Source organism: Salmo trutta, chromosome 6 (genome assembly GCF_901001165.1).
Source record: "Salmo trutta chromosome 6, fSalTru1.1, whole genome shotgun sequence".
Taxonomy (NCBI): domain Eukaryota; kingdom Metazoa; phylum Chordata; class Actinopteri; order Salmoniformes; family Salmonidae; genus Salmo; species Salmo trutta.
In genome coordinates this window covers 20,003,316-20,024,699 of record NC_042962.1, presented here as the reverse complement: position 1 = coordinate 20,024,699, position 21,384 = coordinate 20,003,316, and the positions used below count along the sequence as shown (strand labels likewise).

Genomic DNA, 21,384 nt, shown 5'->3' with positions numbered 1-21,384 from the left:
GGCCCAGCATCATCCGGGTTAGGGGAAGGTTTGGCCGTGGGGGCTTTACTTGGCTCATCGCGCTCTAGCGATTCCTTGTGGTGGGCCTGGCACCTGCAGGCTGACTCTGGTCATCAGTTGAACAGTGTTTCCTCTGACACATTGGTGAAGCTGGCTTCTGGGTTAAGCGAGTGGGTGTTAAGAAGCGCGGCTTCATGTTTCGGGAGGACACATGACTCGACCTTCGCCTCTCCCGAGCCCGTTGGGGAGTTGCAGCGATGAGACAAGATTGTAATCACGAAATTCGTGGGAAAAAGGGGTAAAATAAAATAAAAGCAATACTCTAAATTATCCAAAAATGTTTTCATTTGCATGCCCCCAAAAGTGTTGGAAAACAATTGGTGACATAAAGTGGTTTAACATTATTATTCAGAAAAAAATTGATCTAATATTTCATAATTTAAAAAAAGTGATGTATATTATAATCTAATTAAGTTAGATCTATAATTTTTTCAATATATACAATTAGGGGAGCCTAAAGAAAAATAATACACTTGTTTAGAGATAGAATTTGAAAACAGTCTTTACAGTTTTTCTAATTGCTGAGGCACTATCTTTGAAACTAGGATATTTTTGCAAAACTCTACACACCTTAACCAAACCTTAACCAAACCAGCAAAACATTATATATCTCTTGCAAAAGCAAATAATTCTTGCAAAACTCTTCAAACTATTTAAAAAAATTGTGTTTTTGTGTCAATACAGTACACACAAACTATCATTTGAATAAGCACACGAAGCACCAACTACGCACTGATAGTATAAATGAAAAACATTTGTGGCTTTTGCTTGTTCTGTGTGCAGGGCATAGCAGTTTGCAATAAAGTTGTGTCATACATGTAGTAAACACACATACACACAAGTATCCAAATGTGTAAAGTATGGATGTGTATTCCCGAACATAACACACTATCAATACAAATAAGGGGGGGGAAGTTTTTTGTTTTTTCTCAAAATGTTCTAACACTCCTCAAACAACAAAAGCGCAGTAGAAGAAAATCAAAACGGTGCTAGAAAAAAAATGAACAGATTTTTTTTGGGGCTACATCTCGCCTTCTTTGTGTCTATTAGACTTCATCCAAATCACATGCTATGTTGTCTTGAACTAGGCAGCGTGGAAAGTATCGCCTGGAGTGCCGTATCCAGGCCTGGCATGACCCCTGATCGATGTCTCCACAAGCCTCATCTATTGCCTGTAGAAGGGGTATGCGTTGGTGGGGCTGGCGATCATACATCTTCCAAAGCCATGCAGAGAATAATTCTTCAATAGGATTTAAGTACGGAGAGTATGAGGGAGATTGATTACAATGAAAAGTGGGTGACCTGTGAACCAATTGCTTACCACAGCAGCCCGGTGGAAACAAACATTGTCCCATAGCGGATCAGATTTGGTTGAACCCGTTGCCCAGCCTCCCTCATGCTCATCCCATGGTTGACAACATGGTCAACCACAGTCGCTCTGATTTCATCAGTTATTGTGTTCCTGACTCCTCTTCCTCTTCCACGTCCTCTCCTTCTCCCCGTCCTACTTCACCTCTTCCTCCTCCTCCTCCTCTTACTTATTCACTTCCTTGTCCTCGTCTTCCTTGTCCTCCTCGTCCTCCTCTAGTTCTCACCCCTCTTACTCTCTACAGTTTTGCTAGAAGTGTGTTATTAAATTGCAAACTGAGTGTAGAGCATTGAGTTGTGTTTACAGTTTTGCAAAAGTGTGTTATAAAATTACAACCTGAGTGTAAACCAGAGAACGGGCATTCAGTTTGGCACACTTGGTAAATGCATTGGCTACAAGTGTTAATGGTTTAGTGTTAAGATTTAAGGTGAGTGTGTTGGGGACAACTGAAAAGAAAAGTGACTAGGCAATCGGGATATATAATAAACAGAGTAGCAGCAGTGAAATTGTGTCAATGTGTGAGTGTGTGTGTGGCATCAATATATATATATATGTGTGTGTGTGTGTGTGTGTGTGTGTGTGTGTGTGTGTGTGTGTGTGTGTGTGTGTGTGTGTGTGTGTGTGTGTGTGTGTGTGTGTGTGTGTGTGTGTGTGTGTGTGTGTGTGTGTTGGAGTGTCAGTGTAGTATGGGTATAGTCTAGTGAGTGTGCATACAGCCAGTGCAAGGGAGTCAGTGCAAAATAATTAAGATAAATAAATAATAAAGGGGGTCAATGTCAATTTTACAGGTAGCCATTTGATTAACTGTTCAGCAGTCTTGTGGCTTGGGGATAGAAGCTGTTCAGGTGCCTTTTAAGTCACAGACTTGGCGCTTCTGTACCACTTGTCCTGCGGTAGCAGAGTCAGTCTATGACTTGGGTGGCTGGAGTTTTTTTCAATTTTTGGGGCCTTCCTCTGACACCGCCTGGTATAGAGGTCATGGGTGGCAGGGAGGTCGGCCCCAGTGACGTACTGGTCCGTAGTCATATGATTAGATGTGCATCTTTTAATCGTCTACACCTGTTTGAAAATGTGGGCACAATCAGAATATAGACAAGATCAGGACAAAGGATGCATGTTAGAACCGGGTATAAACAGGGCTTAAGAGGTCTGAACCTCTTGAAGATGTCGCAAGGTGTGTTCACTATGTCGCCTAATTACCCCGTTCCTTCGTGAAAGCATGTCCCCCGCTACATTCTAACAAGTGTCTTCTAACAAGTCGCTTTTAATGGATGCTCTGGGGCGCCATCCCAATTCTGACACCAATGTAGACTGTCAATACACCAAAAGGTTCGAACATCTTGACGTGGTTGCTAGGTATTGTAGGCCTACTAAGGTTGCTGCAATATATAGAAATATGGCAAATGAATTTGTGTGCCACTAATCAACCATTTTAAAACCTAATTCTGTTTTTTAAAGCCACACTAAGATGTACATTTTACAGCAAAGAGTACTGGGACACCAATACAAATGTAATGGAGCGATGCACATCGTGAGATTTTCACATGCAAATAGCACTTGGTTTTTGTTGACAACTCATGGGTCTGAATAACTTTGTAACAACAGGCTTTTTGAATGTTAAAGGGGAAATCAGTGATTCAAAGAAAAAAAACAAGCAGGTGCTTGCTTTGGTAAACAGCTGATGGAGGGGCTGGAGAAATGTAACCACTCAAATTCAGACAGAGCTATGGATGCAATGACTGGCCAACAGTGTGATAAAAATCTTAGTTTAAAACTACAACGACAATGACAAACGATATTAAAACAGGCTTATGGCCGTGATTCAATCAGAAAACGCATTGTGGTGCGCTTGACATTTAGAGGTATTTTCAGAGTAAGCTGATATCTGCAGAGTTTACCGTTTATTGAGATCTCCGCGAACGCGGGAATATTGCTTTTAAAAGCTGCATTGTCTGCAGCACTCTAACAATTGATTTATGGCCTTTATTCTGGGGCTTGATGTGGTACGACAGTTTAACTTAGTTCATGTGGCGATTATACGTGAAATTATTCAATAATCAATGGCTATTTCATTCATTTAAAAGTCAAGAAATGGATGTGCCAATCCCAGATTGCCCCTTTAAGCTTTGTCTATGATGTTCAATATGACAATAAGTGCTTGAAAATCGTCTGTTAATTTCCTGTTGCAAAATACCCCCTCCATTTATTTTCTAGTTGTGGGTTTATATATCTTTTTCTAACATGCTTGCTGTTGAGTAACTTGGGATGAGGTGAAATACTGTCTTTCCTCATTCTGTGGAGACATTGCAGCAGTCCTGGGACCACAGATTGCCCCACAGAGACATTGAGGGTAATTTCAACACACACATGCACTCTCATAGCCATTGCATGCACCAGCATCAGTATACAGCTAACTATGCATTGTCTTACTCCCTCTTTAACAAACATAACACTTCCTAGAGGTAAAAAAAAGAAGACTGTGAGCACATGTCATGGTACTTTATCAAAGATGTGTGGCCCCCCAAAAATTGTTCCTATCTATCTGTCCCTTGACTGCAATCGCTGCCACAGGAAGGCTCACTCCTGTGTGCTGATGCTATCTTTTTTGGTTTTCTGTCCTGTGCTGTGTTGAAATATTACCCGTCCCACAAAGGCCGGCCCAGCTTTCTACCCATAAAACGACCATGTCATTGTGTTTTTTTTAACGGCCTTTGTGAACAGAGTGAAGGGGGGGCATCTCTATATGTGCCCTTACATAAAATACTACACTGGAGAAGAAAAACAGCAGGAGATACCTGGGTTTAGGCAAAGCCATTACTATAGCCATTTTAGATGCAATACAATCACTTGGAGGAGATCTGGCTATAGTGGAATTGTTATTATATTGGGATGCGTTATGTTATATTATCAGCTATTAGGAGAAATGGCATATGCCTGGATTAATTTACTCATTTTCATTTCAAGCAGTAGTGGTCACAAATGTTTAGTGTTGTTCCCAAAATACTATTTTGGTCCCTTTTTGTACCTTAATTTTACTGTAAGTCAGCTAACACAGACAGTTGAGAAAGAGCTATAAAATATTTTTTATTAAAAAAATGTTTGAATTGCACAATTACATAACTTTTGCCTGATATCTAACATTTCTTGACAACTGCCTTATTCTTAGTGGTGCTTCATTCAATGAATCTTTTTGAAACCATAAAAGGTATTGGGTAATCAGATTGGGTAATCATTCTTGCCATGTAATTTCAGAGAAAAGGTAGTGGAGGTAGAAAGTGTACTGAAATCTGTGTCATCTAACTAAAGACAAAAGGCTTTTAAAGTACTTGGAACTTTGTGTTCTTTGACTCACAGCCTTTGTTGACTAAGGCACTAACCCTGCATTATATCAACATTTGGGATACTCCCAGATGAAAGCACTTATGTGATTGTTTTATAACAATGTACAATTTCCACCAATGTAACAAAAGAGCATATTTTCATACAGAACCACACATAGTTGCTGTCATTCTCTACAACACTCCCCAACACACTCAACAGCCATCTTCCCTGGCTGCATTCTCACCCCTGGGCTGTAGGTGACGCTGTGACAAGATGTGTTTGAGAGTGTCCAATTCATGTGTGAGTTGCCCTATGAGAATCTGCAGCCGGTGGTTCTCCTCATGCAGCTGCAGAGCCCTTTGGTGGGTGAGCTGTATGCGCCGCCTGGCCTTGTCTCGGCTCTTCCTCACGGCAATATTGTTCCTCTCCCGCCGCAGTCGATACTCCATGGTGTCCTTGGTCAGGCCCTTCTTCTGCAGGGGGCTTCGCAGGGGGCCGGGAGGAAGGGGGAGGAGGAAGGGAGAAAAATCCTGTAGGACAGGGAGGAGGGATGTAGAGGGTTTGGAAGGAAGAGATAACTTTGAAATTTAAAAAGACAAAATGGATGCAAGAAAGAAATGTAACATTGAACTACATGCTAATTGCAACATTATGCATTCTCATGAACACAGAACCCAAGCGGCATATCCATATACCTGTTGTAGCATGTGACTCTGTTGGCCGACATTCTCTGTGGAAGGTGTGCTGTGACAAGGTGCGTAGGACAGGTATGACAATCCCATCATCTGCTCTGTCATTCTGTTACTGCCCGTCCTGACCAATCCCTGAGCCCCCATCGACTGGCTGTATGGAATCCCGTCCATCTGAGTCATATCATTGGTAAAGGGTGCCGGGGTCGATGGGTCAGGGTTCAAGGCCACGGTTGTAGAAGCGTGGGTGGGAGTCTGACTGAAGGTTGTGAATGTGGCAGAAACTGGAGGGCTATACTCTTGAATCACAGAACACTGAGACATCTGTTAGGGTTCAGACACATTCATTATCACGTCCATTGTTAATTAATTACATGATAACTATAGGACTATTGTAGTGTTTTAAATTGTATAACAACATTCTAGTACTAACATTGTCAAGATTTATTTCCATCTATGATGAAATTCTCTTTTTGCACAACACGTAGCCTACAGTACATAACTGTCGGTTTGGTACGCGCTTCAATATATCATGAGCATTTCCCACCAGGATATTGACTGACTTACCTCTGAATTTGTTTATCGTCGTACTGCCTTTTCTGTTTTGTGAGTTCCTCCCTCAATGTTCTGCTCATAAACACTGTAAAGACAGGTACTCATCTGATTATCACACCATCACTTCCTCTAAGTTAAACACCACCTCTCTCTCGCTCTCGCTCTCTCTCTCTCTCTCTCTCTCTCTCTCTCTCATCACCCATGGGCTTGTTTTTTCTTATCTCCTTGTTTCTTGCCTTTAATTTACTTCTCCTTTTTTAGCATCGCATCCTGGCATTATTGGGGTTTTTTTACATTTAAAAAATGTATATGTGGCTGTACATGGGCATCTTTAAAGAAACATTCTGGGATATTTATTTACAGTTTTTTCTGAATGCTTAAACACTAACAGTGATTCTTGAAGTACTATCTCTGAAACCATTAACACTTGTAGCCAATGCATTTACCAAGTGTGCCAAACTGAATGCATGTTCTCTGGTTTACACTCATACTGCAATTTAATAACACACTTCTAGCAGAAATTTAAACATTGGTCTCTGCATTGCTACACTATTTCGCCAATTGATTTTCCACATTGACACTTTTAGATAATGAGTTCACTTACAAATCAGAGCTTGAGCACTATAAATAGGCCACAGGTAAACATTTGGTTTGGACAACAATGGAGGCCAATATTGGACAGAGAATAAGAGGGGTGAGAACTAGAGGAGGACGAGGAGGAGGAAGAGGAGGACGAGGAGGTGAAGAAGTAAGAGGAGGAGGAGAAGGAAGAGGTGAAGTAGGACGGGGAGAAGGAGAGGACGTGGAAGAGGAAGGGGAGTCAGGAACACAATAACTGATGAAATCAGAGCGACTGTGGTTGACCATGTTGTCAACCATGGGATGAGCATGAGGGAGGCTGGGCAACGGGTTCAACCAAATCTGAGCCGCTATACTGTTGCAGGTATCATCCGGATATTTCAAAATGAGAAACGGTAAGTAACTGCAAGTGCTGTAGTCTTACTGGTACAGTAATATGTTCTGTACTTTCATAATCACTAAAACCATTCATATGTTTTTACAGAACTGCAAGAAAACCAGTACTGTTCACCTCACAGCAGGAGACCTACATTGTAAATATAGTCACTTCAAATAACTGCATCACTCAGAACTGCAGGACCACATAATGGCAGATAACACCATCTTCCAAAACGTCTACAGAGTGAGTCTCTCTGCACTGTCTCGTCTACTGAAACACAATAGAATTTGGATGAAGCAGCTGTACAGAGTCCCTTTCGAAAGAAACTCAGACCGTGTAAAACAACTGCGATATGAATATGTGCAGGTAAGCTATACTATCCTATCATTGGTACTGGATCTGGAAGTGTATGGTGCTACATCATATTGACTGATCCCTGTCTTTTCCTACTGTGCTACATTGTTTTGTCTTGTCTCTTTGAGAGAGTCATGGAGCTAGAAGCAGATGCAGTGCATCATGAGCTAATATATGTGAACAAGGCAGGTTTCAACCTTGCAAAAACAAGGGGCCGCGGCAAAAATATCATCGGGCACCGTGCCATCATCAACGTCCCGGGGCAACGTGGTGGCAACATAACAATGTGTGTGGCTATTAGTCAAAACGGCGTCCTTCACCATCATGCAATCCTAGGCCCATACAACACTGCACACATTATCACATTTCTGGACACCCTCCACAACAGACTAATCCCTAATGACCAGGGGCCAGAGCAGCCCAGGTACGTTATCATCTGGGACAATGTTTGTTTCCACCGGGCTGCTGTGGTCCGCAATTGGTTCACAGGTCACCCAGTTTTCATTGCGCTCAAACTCCTCCCATACTCGCCGTTCTTGAATCCTATTGAAGAATTATTCTCTGCATGGCTTTGGAAGATGTATGATCGCCAGCCCCACCAACGCATACCCCTTCTACAGGCAATAGATGAGGCTTGTGGAGACATCGATCAGGGGTCATGCCAGGTCTGGATACGGCCCTCCAGGCGATACTTTCCACGCTGCCTAGCTCAAGACAACATCGCATGTGATGTGGATGAAGTCTTAAGGCCAGACCCACAAAGAAGGCGAGATGTAGCCTAATTTGTTTCTGTTCTTTTTTTTCTAGCACAAATGTTTTTGTTTTCTTCTACTGCGCTTTTGTTGTTTGAGGAGTGTTGGAACATTTTGAGAAAAAAACAAAAAAACTTTTCCCCCTTATTTGTATTGATAGTGTCCATACATCCATACTTTACACATTTGGATACCTGTGTGTATGTGTGTTTACTACATGTATGACACAACTTTCTTGCAAACTGCTATGCCCTGCACACTGAAAAAGAAAAAAACACAAGTGCTTTTCATTTATACTATCAGTGCGTAGTTGGTGCTTCGTGTGCTTATTCAAATGATAGTTTGTGTGAACTGTATTGACGCAAAAACACAATTTTTAAAAATAGTTTGAAGAGTTTTGAAAGAATTGTTTGCTTTGCAAGAGATGTATAATGTTTTGCTGGTTTGGTGTAAGGTTTTGTGGTTAGTGTGTAGAGTTCTGCAAAAATAGCCAAGTTTCAAAGATAGTGCCTCAGCAATCAGAAAATTTTTATGGTCAATAATATATAACCATTCATTATTTAAAAATATAACCTATAAATGCCGCATGAACTTAGTACATCTCAACTGTCTTATCTATAGAAGTACATCGCCTACAACATCATTGGTCTTGTACTACACCAGTGTACAAAATTGCAACAATTTCTAAAATCATGTTTTCACTTTGTCATTATGGGGTATTGTGTGTAGATGGGTGAGAATGTTTTTTAAATTCAGGCTGTAACACAACAAAATGTGTAATAAGTCAAGGGGTATGTATACTTTATGAAGGTACTGTATGTGTATTTGTGTGGATATACAGTATGTGTTATGCACAATGAATGTTCAAAACATTAGGAACCCTACTCTTTCCATGACATAGACTGACCAGGTGAAAGCTATGAACCCTTGTTGATGTCACTTGTTAAATCCACTTTAATCAGTGTAGATGAAGGGGATGAGACCGGTTAAAGAATGATTTTTAAGCTTTGATACAATTGAGAAATTAATTTTGTATGTACCATTCGGAGGGTGAATGGGCAAGACAAAATATTTAAATGCTTTTGAATGGGGTATGGTAGCAAGTGCCAGGCGCACCGGTATGACTGTGTCAAGAACTGCAATGCTGCTGGGTTTTTCACACTCAACAGTTTCCTGTGTGTATCAAGAATGGTCCACCACCCAAAGGTAATCCAGCCTACTTGACACAACTGTGGGAAGCATTGGAGTCAACATGGGCCAGCATCCCTGTGGAACGCTTTCGACACCTTGTAGAGTCCATGCCCGATGAATTGAGGCTGTTCTGAGGGCAAAAGGGGGTGTAACTCAATATTAGGAAGGTGTTCTTAATCTTTGTACACTCAGTGTATAAGTATACATTATACCCTTACCAAATCAAATCAAAGTTTATTGGTCGTGTACACATATATCAAATCAAACTTTATTTGTCACATGCGCCGAATACGACAAGTGTAGACCTTACTGTGAAATGCTTACTTACAAGCCCTTAACCAACAGTGCAGTTCAAGAAGAGTTAAGAAAATATTTACCAAATAAACTAAAGTAAAAACTTATGAAAAGTAACACAGTGTGCAGGTTAGAAGTAATTTGTACACGTAGGTAGGGGTGAAGTGACTATGCATAGATAGTAAACAGTGAGTAGAAGCAGAGTAGAAAGACAAATGGGGGGGGGGGGTCAGTGTAAGTACGGTGGCCATTTGATTAGTTGTTCAGCAGTCTTATGGCTTGAGGGTAGAAGCTGTTAAGGACCCTTCTGGTCCTAGACTTGGTGCTCCGGTACCGCTTGCCGTGCGGTAGCAGAGAAAGTCTATGTCTTGGGTGACTGGAGTCTCTGACAATTTAATGGACTTTCCTCTGACACTGCCTATTATATAGGTCCTGGATTGCAGGAAGCTTGACCCCAGTGATGTACTGGGCCGTACGCACTACCCTCTGTAGCGGCTTACGGTCAGATGCCGAGCAGTTGCCATACCAGGCAGTGATGCAACCGGTCAGGATGCTCTCGGTGGTGCTGCTGTAGAACTTTTTGAGGTTCTGGGGACCCATTCCAAATCTTTTCAGTCTCCTGAGGGTGAAAAGGTTTTGCAGTGCCCTCTTCACGACTGTCTTGATGTGTTTGGACCATGATAGATCGTTGGTGATGTGGACACCAAGGAACTTGAAACTCTTGACCCACTCCACTACAGCCCCGTTGATGTTAATGGGAGTCTGTTCGCCTTTTCCTGTAGTCCACAATCAGTTCCTTTGTCTTGCTCACATTGAGGGTGAGGTTGTTGTCCTAGCACCACACTGCCAGTTCTCCGACCTCCTCCCTATAGGCTGTCTCATCATTGTTGTCCTAGCAAACTTAATGATGGTGTTGGAGTCGTGTTTGGCCATGCAGTCGTGGATGAACAGGGAGTACAGGAGGGGACTAAGTACACACCCCTGAGGGGCCCCAGTGTTGAGGATGAGCGTGGCAGACGTGTTGTTGCCTACCCTTCCCACCTGGGTGCGGCCCGTCATGAAGTCCAGGATCCAGTTGCAGAGGGAGGTGTTTAGTCCCAGAGTCCTCAGCTTAGTGATGAGCTTCGTGGGCACTATGGTGTTGAACGCTGAGCTGTAATCAATGAACAGCATTCTCACATAGGTGTTCCTTTTGTCCAGGTGGGAAAGGGCAGTGTGGAGTGCAATTGAGATTGTGTCATCTGTGGATCTGTTGGGGCGGTATGCAAATTGGAGTGAGTCTAGGGTATCCGGGAGGATTCTGTTGATGTGAGCCATGACCAGCCTTTCAAAGCACTTCATGGCTACAGACATGAGTGCTACGGGGTGGTAATCATTTAGGCAGGTTAACTTCGCTTCCTTGGGCACAGGGACTATGGTAGTCTGCTTGAAACATGTAGGTCTTACAGACTCAGTCAAGGAGAGGTTGAAAATGTTAGTGAAGACACTTGCCAGTTGGTCCGCGCATGCTTTGAGTACACGTCCTGGTAATCCATCTGGCCCCGCGGCTTTGTGAGTGTTGACCTGTTTAAAGGTCTTGCTCACATGTTATTGCAGGTGCAGCGAAATGCTTATGTTTCTAGCTCCAATAGTGCAGCAATATCTAGCAACACAATAATAATACACACATAATCCAAAAAGTTTACAAATATTAGAAATATCAGAAGAGCAATATCAGAGTCCAGATATAGTTGTATAGGATGAGCCATGACTACAATACAGTATATACATATAAAGTGGGTAAAACAGTGTGTAAACATTGTTAAAGTGACTAGTGTTCAATGACTCTATATACAGTGCCTTCGAAAAATATTCAGACCCCTTGAGTTTTTCCAAATTTTGTTACGTTACAGCCTTATTCTAAACTTGATTTAATAAATAACAATCCTCAGTAATCCACACACGATACCCCATAATGACAAAGTGGAAACAGATTTTTACCCCGAGACTTGCTGTAATTGCTGTCAAAGGTGCTTCAACAAAGTACAGAGTAAAAGGTCTGAATACTTATGTAAATGTCATATCAGTTTTTTATTTTTAATAAATTAGCCCCAAAAAAAAGTAAAACCTGTTTTTGCTTTGTCATTATGGTGTAACGTGTGTAGACTGATGACGGGTAAAAACAATTTAATCAATTTTAGAATAAGGCTGTAATGTAACAAAATGTGGAAAAAGTCAAGGGGTCTGAATACTTCCCGAATGCACTGTACATGGGGCAGCACTCGTCCATAACCCAAAATATGAGGTTATTATGTTGTGTTAGTTGTTTATGTTTTTTAGTTTTATTCACCATGGGCATTTTGCATAAGTGCATTTTCCATAATTCTTTGGACATGTAGTCAACGTGATACGAATTACGAAACTCTTTCTTGCGATTCCACTGTCCCTTAGCAATTTCCGTACGTGCAACTTTCAATCAAAATGGCGGCTTCTTATAGCGAAAACGTGAGTTGAGCTTTATGTTTTTCGTTTTATGTCAAGATTTTGGATATTTCTTTAAACGTTTCAAGATTATTAACCTTATTGCTGCCATATCTCATGATTGAAAAGACCGCAATTATCCAGCCACTTCACACAGAGTGTTACATAGCTAACTAACTATTAGCTTAGCTAGTAACGTTAGCTAAATCCTGTAGCTAGCTAACGTTAGCTGTACTAGTTAACTATGGGACAGTGTTTGCCTGGGCTTACCAACTTTGAAAGCAGTACTTATTGTAATATTTTGATTTGCTATTTTCTTTCAGGATTTGATTGACAGTGATGGACCCAATGCTGTGCGGCTGTTGAACAGTCTTACTGAACAGGTTAGGTTCAGAATACAGTTAGCTACAGATTTGACACCAGATAATGAGATATAACCAAAGATTTGTGGCATCCATTACTGAGCGTTAACGTTACAGGTTTGCCTATGCCAAACGACCTATACTAAACGTCTAAAATGTCTGACCAGTTGCAGGTGGTTCTTTTACATTTCGAAAAGGCTCCATTATTAAAATGCAAATTTTGCTTCAAGAAATAATCCAACAATGTGTACACCGCCATCTTGTCTATTTCAAATCTTCTCTCATTGATTGAGGCAGTTGGGTCCACCCCAAAGTGCTGCATGTCATGATGACACTCCCCTGTCTCGATCAATGACAGATTTAAAATTGACAAGATGTCTGCGTACACGTTGGATTACTTCATGGAGCAAACATTTTTTTAAATTTTAAAACCACCTGCAACTGGACACAGACATTTTAGAAGATTCAGTTGAAAAATCTATGACAACGTTTTGTATAGGCAAACCTGTAACGTCCAGTAATTGATACCAAAAATATTTGCTTATATCACATTATCTGGTGTACGATCTGTAGTTAGAATTCAGCCAGCTGTTTGTCTTCTGTAGCTTCCTTGCTAATGATGTGACATAGCTATGGTTGTGTTGTTTATCAGTCATATCTATTACTACTTACTCAGATCTATTACCAGTCACTCAGATGTTTAAGGTCTGTCTGTACACATTCAATCCTAGGTGGCATCAGTTACAGGGCAGGTTCGAGATTTGTTAAAGAGGGTCCAAGGTGGAAAATTCCAAACATCCAAGGTAAGTACTATAATAGGATTCACACAAAGGGGTGTTGAGAGTTCACATTGGCATGGACTCAAACAGGCAGCATTGTCTCGCTCAAATTATTTATGCAAATGTACATTTCCCACTCTCTTGTAGGGTTTGTCTTTCCTTGACCTTAGATATCAGCTGCTGCTGTTTTACCTGCAAGATGTCACTCACCTGATCAGTCTTAAATCAGAGGGTGGTAGTGTGAAAGACAGTGGCGCCCTTCACAGACTGGTCACCGTCAGAACAGTAAGATGCCATTCATTGCTGGTCACTACATGTTGTACCACTCAGTGTGTGGGGCTGTACATGGTCAACCTCTCCCATTTTCATCATCCCAAATTCAAATTACTGTTGACTTCTTGCATAATCTTCTTGGTCTTGTTTGGGCTCATGAATGCCATCTTGGACCTCTGTTGCTATATTCTAACTATTGTGTTGCTCTACTAGGTTCTGGAGAAGATGCGCCCTCTGGACCAGAAACTGAGATATCAGATTGATAAATTGGTGCGCACAGCAGTGACTGGGAGCTTAGGTGAGATGTGATATTGAGGAAAGGAAGCAAGTCTTTAATTGTTATGAAAAATGTATGTGATATACATTCCTTGATTGTATTGTAAATTGTTTATTTTATATTTTGTAGGGGAAAATGACCCATTGCATTTCCGTCCCAATCCGGATAACCTTGTTAGCAAAGTAAGCACTTCTCATCTCTTGGCATCCCTCAATCTATGTAAGATGAATACAATTATAAACCGGGTAGTTTGACTCCTGGATGCTGATTGGCTGAAAGTCATGGTATATCAGACATAATAAACTAGGTGGTTCGAGCCCTGAATGCTGATTGGCTGACAGCCGTGGTATATCAGACCATATACCACAGGTATGACAAAAGATGTATTGTTACTGTTCTAATTACGTTGGTAACCAGTTCATAATAGCAATAAGGCACCTTGGGGGTTTGTGGTATATGGCCATTATTCCACTGCTAAGTGCTGTATCCAGGCACTCTGCGTTGTGCATAAGAGCAGCCCTTAGCCATGGTATGTTGGCCATATACCACATCCCCTCGGGCCTTATTGCTTAATTATATTATTATTATTCATTGTGTTCTTTGTTCCCTATCACAGAATGAAATCTGGTTTGCACAACAGCTTATGAATGTCTTTAAAAAATGTTTTTTAAATTCCATAGCTAAGTGAATCAGAAGACTCAGGGGATGAAGATGGTGGAGAGAAGGCTGAAGGCGCTGAGAAAAAAGTGCCATCTAGTGGCAAGAAATATGTTCCCCCCAAGATTGTCCCAATGCACTATGGTAATGTCAAATATAAGTTTTTTTTTTTTTTATCTTCCTCTCTGTTGAATCGTATGTACACATCTCCCCCCCCCCCCCCCCCCCCCCATTAAAAATGCACCCAAAGCTGTCTTATTTCTGTGATGGATGATTTTACAAAACCATGGCTGTGATATATAAGACCTCTTTACTTGATCAACAGAGGGAGACCTGACCGATGCAGACAAAAAGAAGGAGCTGGCGGACAAGCAGAGGCGTGCCGCCCTCCGCAGCTCTGTGATCCAGGAGCTCCGGCAGCAGTACAGCGACGCTCCCGAGGAGATCCGCGAGCACAGGGACTTCCAGACGGATAGACAGAGCCGAGAGCAGCTGCACAGGTCCGTGCTGTCATCATCAGACACATTGATCACACAATCATCAATTAGATTATTGATTTGTGACTCATTTAACTGTGTATTACTACAGCCGTTTGAGCCCTCATTTGGAGGGAGTCCCTTCATGTATTTATTTTCTTCCTTTAGGAAAAACTTTGAGGAGTCGATGATGGTGCGTCTGCAAGTGCCCCGAAATGAGAGAAGTGCAAAGAAGAGAGGAATGCTGGGAATGTCTGGTCAGCTGAGCGGCATCACACGGTTCAGTGACATCACAGCCCTGACGGGCGGAGAGGGACAGGTGAGTTGGACACATTTACGTGACACACACCAGTCTTCTACAGGTCACACTCCTTGCTGACATGCAGTGATTGATCATATAAGATACATATGCCATTTCGCAGCTGCTTTTATCCAAAGCGACTTAGTCACGCTTGCATAAGATTTTACATACAGGTGGTCCCAGGAATAATGGGCACACTTCAGATTTATTCTCCACTGCTGTGTTATGATATTAATATATGATAGTGTTGATATAAACATTCTCTGTCCCTCCCTTCAGGACACGGATAACCCGGGGCCCAAGAAGAAGAAGAAGAAACTAATGAAGAAGAAAACTAAAAGAAAAGGTGAGCCTGAGTTTTGTTGACATCATTGAATATGTTTACATGCACAGTAATAATTCAATATTAATATGACTATGGCAGTAGGCAGATTATGCAATAGTCATGTAAACACCTTACTCTGCTTATCTTAATATGTGTACGGTCAAAAACGAAGTAAGCATACACCGATTGTTTTAATCTTTCGAATTATTAAGACACGTAAACACCTTTATCGGCAGTCCAGCGGTGTATTTGATCTGCGCGTGTGCTAGCACTAGCTGAGCTAGCCTCCCTCTTTAGACGCGAGTGAAGTGTTTGGAACAATTGAATGCATGTGTTTTAGAAGTAGTTTTCGCATACAAACGTTATATGTCCGAACTCAGAATCAAATATGCTTCCCAAACATAACATGGACGCGGTGGTAGAACATTTATTTTGGTTGGCTATTTTATGCATTTATCAAGAGTGCCATCAAATTAAAATTGAAACATTTTTTATTGATTGCATACACATATTTAGCAGATATTGCGGGTGTAGTGAAATGCTTGTGTTCCTAGCTCCAACAGCGCAGTAGTATCTAACAATTCACAACAATACACACAAATATAAAAGTAAAAGAATGCAATTAAGAAATATATAAATATTAGGACAAGCAATGTCAGTGGAATGGACTTGTATACAGTATATACATATAAAATGAGTAAAACAGTATGTAAACACTTTAAGTGGCCAGTGTTCCATGTCTATGTACATAGGGCAGCAGTCTCGAAGGTGTAGAGTTGAGTAACCAGGTGGTAGCCGGCTACTGACAGTGACTAAGTTCAGGGCAGGGTACTGGGTGGAGGCTGGCTAGTGATGGCTGTTTTTCAGTCTCTCGGTCACAGCTTTGCTGCACTGACCTCGCCCTCTGGATGATTTTTATTTAACCGTTATTTTACCAGGTAAGTTGACTGAGAACACATTCTCATTTACAGCAACGACCTGGGGAATAGTTTCAGGGGAGAGGAGGGGATGAATGAGCCAAATATAAGCTGGGGATGATTAGGTGGCCGTGATGGTATGAGGGCCAGATTGGGAATTTAGCCAGGACACCAGGGTTAACACCCCTACTCTTACGATAAGTGCAATGGGATCTTTAATGACCTCATAGAGTCAGGACACCCGTTTAATGTCCCATCCAAAAGACGGCAGTGTCTGGGGCATTGGGATATTTTTTAGACCAGAGGAAAGAGTGCCTCCTACTGGGCCTCCAACACCACTCCCAGCAGCATCTGGTCTCCCATCCAGGGACTGACCAGGACCAACCCTGCTTAGCTTCAGAAGCAAGCCAGCAGTGGGATGCAGGGTGGTATGCTGCTGGCATGATATGGGGGTGTACAGGCCGTGGCTTGGGTGGTTGATGTCCTTGATGATCAGTAGCCTGATTTCAGACGTGTCCATGTAAACAGGATTATTAGGGAACTCGGTTTTTCTTGCAAAGCATGTAAACGTTAATTGAACTACTACTAATCTGACAATCAAATTGTGTGCATTGCATTTAACAGTACTCATTGTCAGGCCATCAGTGATTTATTTTGTATTCAATTGATTCTCAATGTTAGACCATTTTACAATGACTTGGAGTGCAGTGATTATGCATTGTTAGTTAATCAACATTGTTCTTTGCCTGCAGCTTTCAGAAGATAGGATCACGAATGGAATCCTAAAACCACAAAGCAGGATGATGGGACAATTCACTTGGAATAGCTTTTCAGGATTGTTTTGTGATTGTAGGTGCTCAAACCATGTGTATTATAAAGGAGAATTTCACCCAATGTTTATTTTTTTCTTCGATATTATCATTAGTCCTTGTTTGACAGTCAGTCCTGTGTGCATTTCAAGATGATGCTCCAAAACAATTTGAATATGCAAATTCCCCCTATTTGGAATTCACATGGCAGATATGTTTTCGTTATTGGGCATCAATGGTGACTGGTTAAGCCACACTTTCTGGACAAGGGATTTATATTTAAAACAATGCAATTTAAGGACAATCAAACATGGTCTAATAGAATATGGTTAAACATTTATCCATACTGAATTCACTCTTGCTCAAATTCAAGTGTATTGTTGAATTACATTAACTCATTGTCTACCGCCCATATTCTGTAATGTAAGGGCCTATTGGATAGATTGTTTTATTTTTTTCAATTTAAAATTGTTCATTTATTTAACAAACATAACACAATCCACAGTCACTGATGTGGCAGACAAAATACAAATAAAAAAGTTTCATTTTTTGCAGCAGCAGCACTATCAGTAATTGCATTAAATATTTCCAGTTTTAGCGGAGACAACTAGCAAATTAGTTTCACAGCACCTTACATGTATACATACACGTCCTTAGTCACCCTATTCACTCTGTCCAGTTTGAAATATAGTTGAGTAGTGGAGCCCATCGAACCTGGGCTTTCTGTTAGAGGTCATAGGTGAGCTTTTCACGAGGAAGAAAGTCAACCCACATTTTAAATGTAGGAGAGGAATTAAAGCCCACAGTAGGAGAATACATTTTTTGGCATAGTATGTGATAGTCAAACACTTTCTCCCACATTTTCATTAAGAAGATCGAGACACGGGATCATATCAAACTGTACATCAAAGTATTTTCTGTGCAGCAGTATGTATAGATTGCCAAAATTGGGTCATCTCTACAACTCAAATACATGCATATAAGTTCCACTTTGAGGTACGTAATTTACAATCATGAGAAATTTCGAATTTTATGGAGTCTTTACTTCCAAGTATTTCATTGTTTCTTCCTAAGCTAATAAAAACTCATTCACTGCTTTAATACATACAGCCAGGTTTATTTTACATATAACACGTACATGGTATGCTCCACAAATACATAAACGCAATTTGCCTTGAAGTAAAATGTGTAAATTGTCATTCCAACTCTGAGGGTGTTAGGCAGCTGCATCTTAATAAGAGCGCTGGAAAAGATCAAGGCCACTGTTTCTTGTCTGTCCTATCCATGTTCACGAAGCATAGTCCTGCCTTTTAGGAAGAAGCTAGCGATTTAAAAAACGGCAGCACGCCAACTTTACCTTCTCAAAAGAACTGTAATTGTAATGTCAAAATGAAGATTTCAGCCTAAATAGACATATGATAAATAATTAATATTGTATGAGGGCCATAAACAATACCTAGTAATGCTTATTTATACTGCCAGAAATATTAAAATAAGGGCACACGTACACAGTACAAATATAACTTTTTAAAAAAATGTTTTCCCCTTTTCAACAGAAGTGGTGGAATAGGGCTTGAAATGCTTTCCTAAATATAGTAAGCAAATTAAACAATTTACTATATTTAACCCTAACTGTAAAATACATCATACTGAATGACAGTACAAAATTGGCACCATTTCATAACAGAAGACTGATCATTTTTTATGGAGCTAGATAGCTGCCAAAAGGTTTAACGTACATATCGTTAGGATTGTAAGAAAAGCCATGCGTGAAACAGACGTGAAATGTAATCTGTGAACGTACAAACACCATGTTACGATTATGGACTAACATTTTAGGCTTGAACAAATCTTGTTGCAATTCTGACATATAATAATACCTAGTTTGGGAAGTTTCCTCTCGCCAACAACGTACACCAAACGGCCCGTGATGAGTGCTACTCGAGTGAGCATAACACGGAAGTCAAGGAAACAGGAAAGAGGTATCCTGCACGTTTTCAAGTTAAAAGTCTTGTTTCTCTAATAGTCCTCAGTTGAGTTTACTCCACATTTAGGTCACTAATGTAATAGATTTGTTTGCCAGCACAAGTCCAGATAGCGCTAGCTGTATTATGCCTACAACAGTGAAGTTCCAGTCCGCTAGGTGTATCTCTACAGCATGGTCATATCTCTGGGTGACGTAGACATCCCCATGCATGCGCTTTATCAAAATATGACAAATTCAATATCTCACCATCCCATTCTCTGGGCTCTGTCTGCAATCATAACCAGTAGTATATACCAGAAATAATGAAACATTCACTAAACATCCATTATTCATCTATGAATTATGACCACTGGCATCTTTGCCACTCAAAATATTTTTTAATAGAATATTTAAAAATGTATTTCATTGTTCAATCTTGCCAAAGCATATTAGGATAGGATTTAATATGAATTTAAAATATTTTGACTTATATGGATCAGGTCATGAACATCTGGACTTTGAAATGAGGGAGAGGTTAAACATAGGCTAAATCTGGCATAGGCTTATTCCCACACTTTACAATACCTCTGTTGCAGTGGTTTTAGGTAGTCTCCGTATTTGCTTTTTCCTCCATCGCAACACTGCTTCCCAGTTGAAGAGCTTGTGATTTCTATGCAGCAACATGCGCCTTCCAAAAAGCACCCCTCAGCTTCAGAAGATGCTCTTCTGGAGGCATGCAGCCAGAGTCATTACACTCTAGTTTAGGCCCATTTGCCTACTAGCCAAATAAAGTGCAGAGCATGCATGATGTGTGCAACATATCACTCCAACATATTTGAACATTTAATTATTCCTTCATTCAAGTCAGTCAGTATGGCATCCATTCTGTCATGTGTCTGAATGACAATAGGAACGAAATCAAAGAGAATGGAAGTTATTCATGTTTATTGAAATCCATGTATGTATTAAAAATTATCCAAAGTTCTTTAGTCTATCACTTTAATAATTCAATGTTTAATTTAGGCCTATTCAACAACAAAAAAGAATTGTAGGCATTGCAATTCTGCTATCATTTTGGGTACTGGTGTCTTGCTGAATAATTTTAGAACTCCATTCATGTTTAACTTATTATTATAGACCCTAGCTCACAGGCCTCTAAATACTTATGAAAAACAGTTGAAAAAGGCATATGCAGTGGCTGATAGGGAAAACAGATCTGGCAATAAGAATAGGTTATAGATCGTCTTGACCATTTGTGACCGCTTGGCTATTTAGCTCAGGTCAGGTTATAGCCAAGACTTAATATTTTGTTTTCTCATGTATTGATATAGCCTCTGCATGATGGGGTTGTGCAATGCAAGTGGCTATAACATGCCCACATAGTGGAATTCACAAATACAAAATGCCTAATTTAAGCCCTACAATTTTTGCTCCCAAATACTGGAAAACATGTGATTCATTAGGTTACATGATCACCACAGCAATAAAATGATGCAATTATATGGCCATTAACAGCATGGCATATTTATATAGTGGAATAGGTTTAGCCTAAATCATATTTACTTTCTATTTTGCAGCTCAGGCGGTTATTCTAGACAAGGCTCTTCTGTCTTAATAGTATCATTCTCATAGGTAACTTGCTTAAGACCCAAGCCTATACTACGCCATCTACTGGTATAACGTCGTTATTCAATGTCGTTCTAAAACAAGCTCTAGCCTTATTTTGAAAATGAAACCGGAAGCTGCAAAGCAACTAGCTTCTACGATAAAGTTTCTTGATTAGCTAACTTCGCCTAGCTACGTTCGGTTCATGTCATTTGCAGATGCCACATTCCTGACACGTTTGTACGTATAATAATTCTATAAACGAGTAAAGGGAGATGTAAAGTAATAATTGAACGTGTAAAACCAAAATGTTCATTCGTTTACAGATCCAATTTAACGGTTACGTTTCACGCATTGATTTTCTTACGCGCCTAACAATTTCGGTATTTTCAATTTTTGGCAGCTATCTGGCACCATCATGTTCTGCCCAAAGTCCTCTGAGCGATATATACGCTATTCAAATGCCTGGCGACTCGTTACGACTTCAGTTTTATGCACGAAATGATTATAATTCTTGTGTAACCAACAAAAGGCGGTATTATTGTATTTTTTTCATGTTGAGAGACCTAAATCCATCCGAGAACATCACAGCGAGATTATACTACTTTGGCTACAATCGCTAGGGTCTCCCGTT

At 40.6% G+C, this 21,384-nt stretch overlaps 2 protein-coding genes across 3 annotated transcripts; one reads left to right on the top strand and one right to left on the bottom strand.

Moving 5' to 3' along the window:
- Positions 1-4,492: 4,492 nt before the first annotated feature.
- On the bottom strand, positions 4,493-6,127 carry cebp1 (CCAAT/enhancer binding protein (C/EBP) 1). 2 transcript variants are annotated; one of them, XM_029755672.1, is made up of 3 exons: positions 6,007-6,127; positions 5,446-5,763; positions 4,493-5,280 (listed from the first exon to the last, which is right to left on the bottom strand). In XM_029755672.1, the coding sequence occupies exons 2-3, from the start codon at positions 5,761-5,763 to the stop codon at positions 4,963-4,965; spliced, it is 636 nt and encodes a 211-aa protein (XP_029611532.1). In that variant the 5' UTR covers positions 6,007-6,127; the 3' UTR covers positions 4,493-4,962. The 2 variants fall into 2 exon arrangements, with proteins under 2 accessions (XP_029611532.1, XP_029611533.1); XM_029755673.1 differs by having other exon boundaries at positions 5,446-5,738; positions 6,007-6,126.
- Positions 6,128-11,950: 5,823 nt separating this feature from the next.
- Positions 11,951-18,282, top strand: ngdn (neuroguidin, EIF4E binding protein). Its single transcript, XM_029755667.1, has 11 exons — positions 11,951-12,027; positions 12,327-12,386; positions 13,097-13,168; positions 13,292-13,429; positions 13,631-13,715; positions 13,824-13,876; positions 14,375-14,495; positions 14,677-14,851; positions 14,996-15,146; positions 15,408-15,474; positions 17,123-18,282. Exons 1-11 carry the CDS (start codon positions 12,004-12,006, stop codon positions 17,134-17,136), a joined length of 960 nt encoding a protein of 319 aa, XP_029611527.1. The 5' UTR covers positions 11,951-12,003; the 3' UTR covers positions 17,137-18,282.
- Positions 18,283-21,384: the final 3,102 nt, after the last annotated feature.

Excerpts from the sequence above, each read along its gene's own strand:
- cebp1 (XM_029755672.1), bottom strand. The coding sequence starts at position 5,763 with ATGTCTCAGTGTTCTGTGATTCAAGAGTATAGCCCTCCAGTTTCTGCC. Across the intron at positions 5,281-5,445 it reads AGAGTCACATGCTACAACAG|GATTTTTCTCCCTTCCTCCT; the intron begins GTATATGGATAT and ends CCTGTCCTACAG.
- ngdn (XM_029755667.1), top strand. The coding sequence starts at position 12,004 with ATGGCGGCTTCTTATAGCGAAAAC. Across the intron at positions 12,028-12,326 it reads CGGCTTCTTATAGCGAAAAC|GATTTGATTGACAGTGATGG; the intron begins GTGAGTTGAGCT and ends ATTTTCTTTCAG. Across the intron at positions 14,496-14,676 it reads GATTGTCCCAATGCACTATG|AGGGAGACCTGACCGATGCA; the intron begins GTAATGTCAAAT and ends CTTGATCAACAG.